The sequence below is a fragment of the Leptinotarsa decemlineata genome, unplaced genomic scaffold (genome assembly GCF_025532065.1).
Source record: "Leptinotarsa decemlineata unplaced genomic scaffold, Ldec_3_MD MMD2_tig00002974_RagTag_RagTag, whole genome shotgun sequence".
Lineage (NCBI taxonomy): Eukaryota > Metazoa > Arthropoda > Insecta > Coleoptera > Chrysomelidae > Leptinotarsa > Leptinotarsa decemlineata.
In genome coordinates, this window is record NW_027412578.1 from 627,940 (window position 1) to 640,739 (window position 12,800).

General features: G+C 36.7%; 1 protein-coding gene across 1 annotated transcript in view; it reads left to right on the forward strand.

Moving 5' to 3' along the window:
- Positions 1–12,800, forward strand: part of LOC111507290 (glycine N-acyltransferase) — a 51,313-nt gene that overhangs the window by 24,943 nt on the left and 13,570 nt on the right. Inside the window, exon 4 of the mRNA XM_023162581.2 lies at positions 12,408–12,658. Coding sequence (XP_023018349.1) covers positions 12,408–12,658 — 251 coding nt within the window. The remainder of the gene's footprint in view (positions 1–12,407; positions 12,659–12,800) is intronic.

Here is a 12,800-nt window from a genome sequence, read left to right on the forward strand (position 1 = left end):
TCTATTATGTTATCAATTGACTTGAAATCCCTGAAAAAAATAAAATGGTTAACCGAAAATAGTAATTTTATTAAAACAAAAAACTGAAATTACAAGGAAATAACATACAAGCTACAACCAGAAAATAAAAATTGAAATATTAATAAAAGCTGAAAATTGAAAAATATTATTAACAAAAATGAAAAATGAAAATTAAAAGATTCCAAACCAGAAAATTGAAAAATATTATTAACAAAAATGAAAAATGAAAATTAAAAGATTCCAAACCAAGTTACGTCATGACATTTCGATTGTTAGTATCCACAATCGCCTTCGGGTGATAACTCAGTTATCACCCGAAGACGATTGTAGAAGGCCTGTTAGACATCGTAGTTCATCCCTATTATAGTCCAATATCTTTTGGTATCAAGCTTCGAAGGGTGAATAAACACCTTTAAGTGAGCCAATCCTGGCTCTGTTAAGTCTTCCTATCGAGGAGAGTCGTTTTTGGCAATTTGCTACCAAGTTAGACGATGCTTGGTAGGAGCCAAGAGCTTCCAACGTCACTTGACTGTCCGAGAATATTTTCATTGACTCGTGTATAAGATTGGATTCTTCTAATCTCTCCTCACACAATTCAATAGCGTAAATTTCTGCTAGAAATACAGTCGCATAGGTTCCTAGCCAGGTTGATATCTCTGTCCTGGGTCTGCGACTGAAAACACCTGCACCAGAACCGTAAGGTGTTTTTAATCGATCCATCTGTGAACCAACAACTATCTGTTCTCAATATTCCCTTCTTCCGGAGGATCCAGTCCTCCCTTCTCGGGGATAGTACTTTATAAAGCAGTTCGCAGTTGACAGTTGGAGGCATAAAGTCTGAGATCATTTCTAGAATGCTGTGACTTCCAGTGTCAACCAATAGTCTGTTGCACTCTGCATTAAATTTATTTGTGCAACTGGCAATGTGCACAAGTCTATATGCAGTCTATCTAGCACCTCTCGTCAGAAAAATGTGGAGAGGAGTTAGATCTAGAAGGATCTCTAATGCCGCCGACGCTGTGGTACTGATGGCCAGACAAGTCTGTCTCTGTAAGCCAGAGACCTTCGCCTCGGTCGTTTTCTGTAAAGCTTTCGGCAACCAGGCCAATGGTAACATTAATAAACATTATTGTAAGGGTCTTTTTCTGTATTCTGAAAAGTGGCAAGATAATGTAAAAGTATTATCTCCAGTTAAATCAAACTTTCATGTCGGTTATAGCACTACAAGTACTCCAACTAAGGTAACGAGCAATATTTTCAGTATCTGGGAATCCAGAATAAATACTCTCTACCTGGAAAAAATACATGAAATCTTTAAACATGTTGGGATGATATTCATTGCTCTCTAGCGGTAAAAACAATGTCATCAAGTAACTCCAGAAATGCTCCAAAAGCTCAAACAATTTTTCGTGATTAACTTCAACTTATATAGCTGGTAATGGAGAATGGTTCGAGCATCTACTGTGAATAAAAATAAAAATAAATGCAGTTTGAAATTGATGGAATTATCTATGGTTTTCCATTTTTGTGTTCATACAATGTAAATTTCATCAGTTTTTTTATGAAAAACGGGCGTTTTTTTCGCAAGAGGCCGCCAAAATGAAAAGTTACATGATGAACAATCACATGGATGGATTCGGTGTAAAATGAACTTTTTTATGAAGTTTCATACTTAGAATTCTCCCTTTCGAATTCTAAAGCTAGTTATCAAGATGGCGCCCAGTCGCCATCTTGAAAGTTTCGTCTGTCAATTTCACTCAAATAAAGTATTCATGCATTAATTTCATTATCCCAAATTTCAATTTTTTGAGTTGACCTCTTCAAAAAATAAAAGGGGGGGACATTAAAGAAATGCACTGTATACATATAAACCTTCCTCTAGAAATACTCTATCTATTCGAAAAACCGGCATCAAAATCCGCTACGTAGTTTTGAATATTTAAGCTTACATAGGGATAGACAGCGGGAAGCGACTTTGTTTTTTATTATGTAGTGTAATAATGGTTAGGTTGAACCCGCTAAAATAAATTGGCGCATTCACCAATTATTCTAGTCTCATTCACCATTTTTTCCAGTACCTAATGCATATGTAAACACATGAAACTTTTTTGATACTTGCCCATAATTTTGTAGACTTCATTATTACATTTCTGTAGGCGCTGTAGGTGAACAACACAACATCTTACTCGAATTTTATGCCGCTACTCCACTCATTTGATCTTCTCATTGAATTTTTATGACAGTTCTTCCGATTGTGGACCAGTGACATTTTGTCACCATAACAATTTCAATGTCAACTCACCTGATTGAAGAAACAAAACTGAGCATGGAGGAAACATTTCAGAGATGCTCACATAAAAAATGTTTTTTTTAATAAATACTTCACACGATTCGAGCGAATAGATTTCGGAAAAAACGCTCTTTTTTGAAAGTGAACGCATGAAACAGCAATATAACTCATCTTCTGGCACTCCTCAAAGGATGAGTGCCAGAAGATATAGAAACAGAAGTTAATATCGGACATAGCACTCATGAAAGTGGCAAGCCATAGACACGTGTTTCGGGCTTTTGGCCCATCATCAGTATTATGGTGCAGCCAAGTGTAAGGATGGGCAACACTTGCTTACCAAAAGATAGAAATAAATAAACTTTCATATTTATATATGGTTGTAATAATGTAATAATGAAGTCTACAAAATTATGGGCAAGTATTAAAAAAGTTTCATGTGTTTACATATGCATTAGGTACTGGAACAAATGGTGAATGAGACTAGAATAATTGGTGAATGCGCAAATTTATTTTAGCGGGTTCAACCTAACCATTATTACACTACATAATAAAAAAAAAACTACCAAGTGTTGCCCATCCTTACACTTGGCTGCACCATACTGATGATGGGCCAAAAGCCCGAAACACGTGTCTATGGTTTGCCACTTTCATGAGTGTTATGTCCGATATTAACTTCTGTTTCTATATCAAGACACTCAATAACTTTCATATTTGTATATATATATATATATATATATATATATATATATATAGGTTGATTTTCACATGACCAGGGATGTAAAGGAATTTTTGGGGATTTTTTCCATTATTTGGCAGGCGTTTTTCATTATTTTCCATATCGCCGTCCACATTTGGCTACCAAAAATAAGACCTTGTAAATGTTTCACACTTATTAATTTCCATGTGAGAAAGATTTAACTCTTTCAATATCTGCGATAGTAATTCGGAAACCCCTTTGAAATACAACCCTGTTCAATATGCGAAAGTAAGGTTCAAATGCACTTTCAATTCTATGATTCGGATGCCTACATTATCAAATTTATTGCGTTACCGACTGCGCCAATGTTAAATATTTGAATTTATATATTCAATATTTAATAATCAACTGGGCAAAGTGAAACTATGATGTTATATTGATAACTAAGTTTTATTCGAGGTCGAAATTCATGGGTGTAAAAATAGAAATACGAACAAACATGTCTTGCACAAATCCGTACTAGGAACACAAATACCCAGAAACTGAAATACAGGGTGTTATGTTATAAGAGTTCGATATTTTACAGGACGATTCCTCAGCTATTTATAAGGTAAAACAGTCATATAAGCATGGGTCTGCAAGACCTTTTGAGATACACGGTGTTGAAAATTAATTTTGATTTTGTTTTTTCGTGAATATATTTTAAAATAATGTCGTTATTTGGACAAAAGCTTGGTTGATAAAAAGGATTCGATTTTAAAATGAAGGATTTGAAGGGCGTTGGACAAATCAACGACAGGAGTTGATACGTAATGTAAAGTCACGAGGGCGGAGTGCCTGAACTATTTGAATATGGTAGGAGTTCTGGGGTATTTACCGTCCGATGTGCACCCGAATGATAGCAAGCTTTCTCAAAATTTTATATTTCTCTTAAGGGAACGTGATTTCTTGAAAAGGTTTTTCATGTAGCAGTTGTGCGATTGGGATAACGCTGCTGATACAAACGTTTAGCCTCATATTCATTTCCGTTAGCAAGTACGTATGTGAAATAGATGTCAGTATTGTTACGTTTTTTCCCGTGAGTTGACCAATAATTGACTACACTAAATAATCAAACTTAATTTTATTTCACTTTAAATACAACAAACACTTCAACTGAAACTATATTATTCGAATGTATATCGGCTTACTAGATCGCTTCGCGTACCGCATTGTAACTTCCACTTGACTGTGTCGATATGCTCGTGACTAGCGTTTATATATCGTAATCGAATGCGCTAGAAAGTTTCGCCGGAATTCCGTCGAAATCCGTATCAATATTCTCGCTACATCTAGAGCGGTAGCGAACATCGTACATTCGCGCGCTCTCAGCTACGTCACGATTGGTTTATGGTTACCAGTGGAGGCTGGCGTTATTTTCTTTAGGGCATGATTTACAACAAAATACTCTGCATTGGTAAAGTTTACCATTTTCAAACAAATAATCACACTGATAACAAATAAAACTATTCAACTATGCGTCAGGATATTATTTTTTGAATGAAAGCACAGAAACGAACATTTGAATAAATTTACTAGTCTACTTCATACTTTTGTTTTCAAAGAGTTCTGCGAATCAATGAGGAGACGATTGGATGCATCGATTAGCTTAAATTGAAATATCTAGAAAACGGCTGCTTCTAGCAACTTTTGACAAGTATACTTTCTCACGTAGAAAAGATAGAGGAATCGATTTTTTTCAGAAAATGTGATATATACATGCTGAACAAAGTTGTGACTTTCCAAAAGACACCCAAAAGACACCATGACCTGTAGGTACCGCCCCCTGCATTTAGGTGCCAAACTAAAAACAAATTTGAGCTCATCATATTGAAGCGTCCCCAAATAACAATTTTTGTCCAAATATCGCCATTATTTTAAAATTTATTCACGAAAAATCAAAATGAAAATACATTTTTGAAATTATGCATCTCAGAAATGAAGGATTTGCGGACCCATCTTTATATGAACTTTTCACCTCATAAATAACTGAGGAATCATCATTTAAAATATCTCACGCTTATAACATAACACGCTGTATATCACATGAACAAAGCTGTTTTTTCCTCAAGAAATAGATCTTATCTATTTCTTGAAATGTCTATTCGGATAAGTATTTGCATACTTATATCTTAACTATTTTTTTAGGTAGGCAAAATCATTTGATACGACAAGTAACTGACAAATAGAACATGTTTGCTCCTGGAAAATACTTTGAATCGCAGATTTCTTCCTAAAAATTAGCACATAAAATCAAAGGGACTATAACAAGAATTGAACATGCTTTCAGTTGCGTTTTCAATAAGAAAAATTTTCCAATATATACAGGAAAATCACAGTTGGTTAAGAACGATTCACTATCACATAAACCTCAAAGAAATAGTGAGGGATGTATTGTTTGTGTATTAATGTTTTGAATAAATTGTCATTGGCATTCAACTTCTGTGATAATATATCAAAAAGATTAAACATCTAGAAATTTATTCAGATGAAGAATAGAATATACGATTCACTGAAAAAACTATTCAAATAAGGTAGCTAGTTGTCAAAAAATTAATCAATGTCCTGGTTGCTGAAAGTTGAAGAACTTCAGTAGAAAATCTCCTTCTTATCAATCATTAATTTTGGAAATAAGTTACGAAACCTCTTCACATATTAATGACATCAGTATTAATTACAATCACTTTGATTGTGATGATACTTTACGAATTTTAGTTTGAATGTAACTGGCAATATTTTTTGTTAAATGTGAGTAGTTCGTATTTTCATTTTCTGAATCTAGTGTCGGAGAAAACAATGAAGTAAAAAAAATAATAGGAATGAAATATTCGAATGAGTTCACTGAATAACTTGAGCTGTCTTATAGATGAACCAACAATGGTTGTTCATCTTTTTCAAATATTGTTCCTAACGTCGACGGTTCTTTCATGGATACTTTTGCCTTCAATGTTGTTGTTCTTCGAAGGTCCACATTATGGTCTCCAACACTTTTTTTATTGTACATCACTGGAACTCATAATTCTATATAGATACCCAAACATCAGTTTTCAATACACATCTTTATTGATGAGAGGTGTTGTCTCAATGAAAACAAGAAAAAACTTTTGAATTGGAATAACAGTATCGAATTAGAATTTAGTGTAGGGAGAACTCTGGCGTTACTTTTCTATAAAATGTCGAATGTTGCAGAACCCTACATAATTATGTCGGAACACTCAAATCTATTGGCTGAGTGAAATGATTTATTGAGGGTTGAATGAGAAGCTATACGTCTTTGTAACTTCTCGTGGCAAACGCAACTTGCTAGTAACACTACTTCGAACCGAAAAGTTGTATACGCCCCAGCAACTTTTAATACTAGGTAGAACTCAAATTAGATCTTCTTTTTGTTTAGTGGAATTTGGAACCTCAGTTTTGAAATGAACCATACCTAACAAAAACACTGTCACACGTCGCGCGTTTTGCTTATCAATTCAGCATCATCAGGAGATAAGTAAGGTCTACCAATTGAAAACACTTTTTCCACACCAGAACAAAAATACTGTCTTCCGGCTGAGTCACTCTGATGGTGGTAATTTGGCTGCTAGATCCTTTCTTGATCCTAAAGGTACTAGATCCTTTTCAGACTGAAGCCAGTCCTCTAGCATTACTATAGGGGGCGGGGGGTCTTTGCTTCGCTTATTTTTGATGACAGGGGGGGGGTCTAGATGGTGATTACGTCAGCAGCAGTTATTTACTTTTTCACACAAGCATTTGAAAAATGAAAACTTCCTATTACAATGTTTACGTAAGCATGGGAAGGGAGGGTGAGAGATTTATTTACTATTGCTGATACAGGGGAAGTGGATGGGGGGGGGGGTAAATAATTGTAATAAATATGCTTACGTAATACTTGAACGTTACCATGCCCAAATATCAAAAACAACCCTGATCGTTATCAATATCTGTTGAGTTCTTTGGACTTATCTCTAATAGTAGATGCAGACATTGTTTGATCAATATGTTCTCTTGATTCTCAGACTTTCAACACAATACAATTCAAAGTACAAGGAATCCTTCATTTGGAAATAGGCGTCTTTGTTGAATGAATTTCCAAACACTGTTTTCCCAAAAGAATATAATTTCAATGTGAAGTACCAATTTACCAAAGTCTGGAATCTTGGCGCAGATTGAATATTGAAATCAGTATTTCTACCTACTTCTCAATCAATATTGAATTTTGAAGGAGAATTGCATTCATGTATTCAACCAGAGCCTAAAAACAAAGCAGTTCGAAATCCAAGCAGCGCTGTTTTGACGTGCTATAGGTCTTTTTTAGTAGTGCCAGGCTGAACCACGCAGACATTGCTCGTATCATCTTGGCTTAAACAGGTTGAAGCCTGGCTCCCTTACCCTTTGGACTGATGTTTGTCAGAGAGACAAACGGGTCAAGACTGATGATTTATGGGATGACGGCATGAATGTCCTCAGACATCAGTGCTGCCGTTCACGTGGACCCCTGCCTGACTGGGGTGTTTGGATGATGATATTGTTCATCTTTTAACGGAGGACATGAGGGCCTCACTCGACAGAGTGTCTGGGCCTTCTATATCGGGAGGGGTCGTCTACAGCATAATCCATAGCTTCCCTCACTAACGGATTATCGTGGGTTTCTGCGCAATCAAAGACTTGCCGATTCCTCGACTGAATGGACTGCTTAATTGAAGGCAGCTGCAAATCTTTGTGGATGGATTCGTTCCGTACGAACCACGGAGCATTCACTATCATCTGTATTAACTTATTTTGCAATCTCTCCAGAATGAAGACATTAGACGGAGCCGCTTGTCCCAGACGCCTGAAGTGTACGTGATGACAAGCTTGAACATCGTTTCATAGATCGTAATTTTGTTTTTTAGACTTAATTCAGAACGTCTGTTGATCAGAGGGTACAGACTTTTGATCCGACCCTGGATCTTTGCCTTCACCGCGATGGTGTTTTCGACCAGTCTCAGAGCCTGTAACTCGTGAAGTGTTCTCTCCTAAAGCCGAACTGTTCGTCAGGCAGAACATTTCGGTCCTCGACTTCTTCTTCGAGTCTTTGCAGAACAACTCTTTCAGCCAGCTTAGCCGTCGACGAGAGCAGACTAATCGAGCGATAGTTCTGTGGGAACAGCTGGTTCTGACCCTGTTTTGGGATCATGACAACGATCGCATGCTTCTACCTTCTGAGGAAGTATCCGAGGGCCAACGAACTATTTATGATATGCAGTAGTTTGTCGACGCAGTTGTCCGGGAGCCTTTTTAACAACTTGTTGGTTATTGAATCGACCCCGGAGCTTCCATGGCCTTTGCGCCCCTGATGTAACCCTTCAGTTCCTCCACAGAAGCCGGACGGATGTTATCGTCGTTATCTTCCCTGAGGATGCGGTGAACCCGATCTTCCAACAGAATATCGCGGTCGATGTCGTCATTGTCGTCAACGTTAATCTGAAACTGACGTTTCATCGTGTCGGCAAAGGCTGATGCTTTGTCGGCGGGGGACCACGCTGACATTGCTGAACTTGTCAGTTCTTAATGAATAAGCCTGAGTGTGAGTGAGGTTGAATATCTCCTCTCATCAACACGCCATCTACGGGATCGACAGAAAATTCAAAATTATGTTCATCGATGATGAGCAAGGGTCCCCACGACGGTCAGTTGCGAAGCCAAGCTTCGATACCGGCAGAGGAATGGAAAAATCTCATTTATGTTGGATAGGCAAGGTTTGAGTTTTCTGTCACTATAGACTGGTTCTTTGAGTAGGTACAACGAAATTCAGTAATGGAAGATACCTATGACAGATCGGTACAGCACTATCTGCTTTGCCTTTTGTGAAAACTGCAGAGAAAAACATACATCGTTTTTAATTTCGATTGTTAATTTCGAAAGGAGTTTTGCGTTTTTCATGGATTTCATAGAGGTCGTGTTCGTAAGGGGAGATCATTCATACAGTGTGAACGTAAAAAGTATCTTCCTCTTAATATTTGAACGGGACAAGATTTTTAGGTCGGACAAAATTTACCTAAAAATGCACCACTTTCAGTACTTTCTGATTAGAAAATACTGTTGCATCACTCGTTGTCAGAGCTGAAAGAAAAAACCACGGATTTTTCGAAGTTTCTGCTGCTAAAATAATTGAAAATTGTAGAAAGATCAATATCGACCACACATTCCAAATTCTACCAGTTGGAGCTTCTGTGAAATAATGCTGCGTTGTAGGCAAATCCTATTATTTCGGCAGGGTTATCTAACTTGAACAAGTCATTCATGTATATTTCAAAATCAACTGGTCCGAGAACTGTTCCTTGGAGTTTTCCATTCTCAATATTTTTCCAGGAACTGAGGGCGTTATTGATCCCAAAACAATTGGATCTTTTAGATAGGTAGTTTATGCTTTATCCCTTGTATCAATATGTGATGAACATTGTTTATATGAAAATATCTGAGGAAGCTATTGTGTAACGAAACACGTGTTACGGTTTTGTAAACTGTTCCGTGAAATGCTCACGATTGAGTATTACTTGAAAACAATACATTCAAGACAGTGTAACAATTGTTCATGACAAACGTTGGCAAAAGCCAAGGCAAGGTCTACAAAAACGCCAAGGAATTTTTACCATCATTTACCAATTCACGAATTCGATTTCTTGCATCCATAGCATTCTCTGTAGACCAGGTTTTTCTAAAAAGTGTTCATTAAAAACTGCTATCAACTGGTTTTTCAGAACTTTTTCAAACATTTTTTCAAGAACAGAACACAAGTACTGCAGGAAACTCCTTAAGGTGCTCCCAGAGCGGTGCCTGAGCGAAAGTAGCGATTCACATTGGTTTTGAATCGCTGGAGATTAAATCCATTTGGAAAAACGCTCTTAGGAAGTTTATTCCACATAGACACAGTTCTCCAGATGAAAGAGTTCTTGAGCAGTAAAGTTCGAGGTGTACTGAGTTGAACCTCAAAACGATGAGCTACCACAGTCTGTCGCGTGTTTCTGATATGTACACTTCCCGTGAAAGTATCTATAGAAGAGAAACAAATCTCCAACCTTTCGTCTATGATCCAGACTATCGAGGTTATAAGTGATGTTCGTGTATCCAATCAGGCGGATGGAGTCCAGCAGCTTCAGGTTATGTTTAGAGGCGGAGTTCCATACATGAGAACAATACTCCAAAGAAGGTCTGATCTCAGCTTTATAAAGCATCAGAAGTGCTGAGATGTGTTTTCCCTTTCTCAATTTTTGAACGGAACAAACTTCACTTTGAAAAGCTCTTCTAGGGGATCACGTTTGCTTGTTTACCGGTTTGAAAAATTGTCAAATCCTTATGAGTTTTCAACTGATACTGGATTTCAGTAAGATGGGGTACCTCTTCATTACGAAGAGCTTTATTAGAATGACCCACTGCATTACCTGATATGACACCCTTAGATTTTTGTGAGGATTAGTGAAATCTAAAGTTTTTGTTACACAACCGCATTCTACTCCACAGCTAATGGTTAGAATGAGACGTGCTTCTGACGAAATTACTCCAGAAACATTCCATAACGAATCTTTGAACAACTTTATTAATGTCAGGAAGTAGATGGCGACCAGTTTGAATATTTACTGTGAGTTCAAAATAAATTTTTAGCTGGAAATTATGATATTTATCGTTCGTTTGCTGATCCTTAAATCGAATAGAAAACTAGTAAGTACTTAGGAACAGTTTAACCAATTTCCAAAAATGAAATGTTGGATAGAACACTATTGTATATCCCATCAAAAAGTATTGAGAATGTTACATTCCTAGTAAATTTGGTCCTATCTTGACATTTTTTTTCGTTTGAAAGTTAGGAGTGGTGTGTTATTTACGTCCGCACTGTATATAGGTATAATCAAGTCTGTTTTGAGGTACTTGGGAAATATTTCGAGATATGTAATGTGGCTTTGCAATAACAAAATGGTGTCAGATTTAATTGACTTGATATTTATATCTTCTTGGAATAACTTATCGCCACATTTCGGAAATTCAAGATTGTTTTCTATTTCCTAACCTATAATTCGTCTCTGCAGTACATAAAAGAGAGTTAGCGTGTCGTCACGTTGCCGTTGTCGAGAAACCTTGCACGAAACGACGATTTATACGTATCGTATTATACGATATACAGAAGTCAAGGCCTTTTTAATGCCGATGCTCGCGATTAATTTTTTTTACACGGTCGGCGATAAAGAAACCCTACAAAATTTGTGACCATTACTGTTCGATTCTCTATCAAACAACGAACACGATTGTGTAACAGACTTTCATTAAGATTTTCGAAACCATACTTCAGCAGAAGCCTCATGATTGGTGTTTGCTCAGCGATCAGTTTATAATTGGATGTCTAGTCATTTCAAGAATTCTGATTAGATTGTGATATATTTTTCACATCGCGTCTTACGTTCATAAGGTTTGTTTTTGACTATTTTACGTACAGTTGAGAAAGGAATTTCGGTCAAATCTGATGTTGCCTGTAATAGTTCGTTCCACTCGAAACCAAACATGAGATTTAGATTCTTATGGACATTGAAACATACTCTCTGTGTTTCAATATTCAAATGCATCTGAATCTTATTCACTGGTATCTCTTTTCGCATTGTTCACCATCGCTATTGGAATCACTTCACTGGAAAAAATCTGCGTTGTTATCACACTCGTTATTACTATTAGTAATTGTCCAAGGACACCGCATTTCAAACAGATAACAAAAATTTAAAGTAATTATAACTGCACCAATATCGAATTTCAACATTCAAATCGCGATCAGCCCCTGAACTAAACATTGACAACACGACGGCTCGCATTTTATTCGTCACCGTAACATGACTTTAAATTCAATTTTATGACTCTTCAGCCAATCATAAAACTCGGTTAGTAAAAATTATCCGATACGAACCGCCAATTCTTCAGTCCACGGCAGCGGCTTTATTTCTCTGTATTGGTTTTTTTGGCCTTTGAGAGTGCCAACTACTTTAAGTATGCACAATATCGGTTACTTCAACTGTACAATATAACACAATACTAAAAAATAATTCAATTCAGATAAGATGAAGGTCCGTTCAGGATATGTAAAAACATTATGATAGCCCTAAAACTCAGTTTCAATCAGCTCCTGATCATGTTAGCTTGGTTGGCAAAACCAAAATTGTGACGGAGAAGTTTTTTTATAAATTCATTTTAGGCCAGAGGCCCCAATTCCATCTATCATTTTTTTTTTAATTGAATCACAATCTTCTTTATAGAATTTTTTCTTGATATCGATATGGCTGAAACTAATAGGATATGTTTCATTAAACGATGAAAATTAATATTTTTTTTATATTCTAGCCGAACGGAAAGTTATACGAGAGCTTTGGTGTGTTCTGCCCTTGTGATCAGCTCGAAAATTTGGAATTGCTCACCGACGAAGACATTCTCATCGACTGGACTCAACCTCTATATCTCAACTTCACACACGCTAAGATAATGGAAAAACTCGAAGATTTATATTCGACTAAAGGAACAATGTCAAAATTGTATGGGGATATTTACGGCTTGGGGAAACAAGAAACTGAAAAGGAAGAGGAGGGTACCGAGACGTGAGATTCTCATTTTTTAAATTTTGTTATACCTCAATACGGTCGTTCAGTCAAATCCAGTCCAGAATACAAAGGCAAATATTTCAAATCGATAGTATTCACCACTATCAAAATACGCGATTGTAGAAAGCTACTATGACGT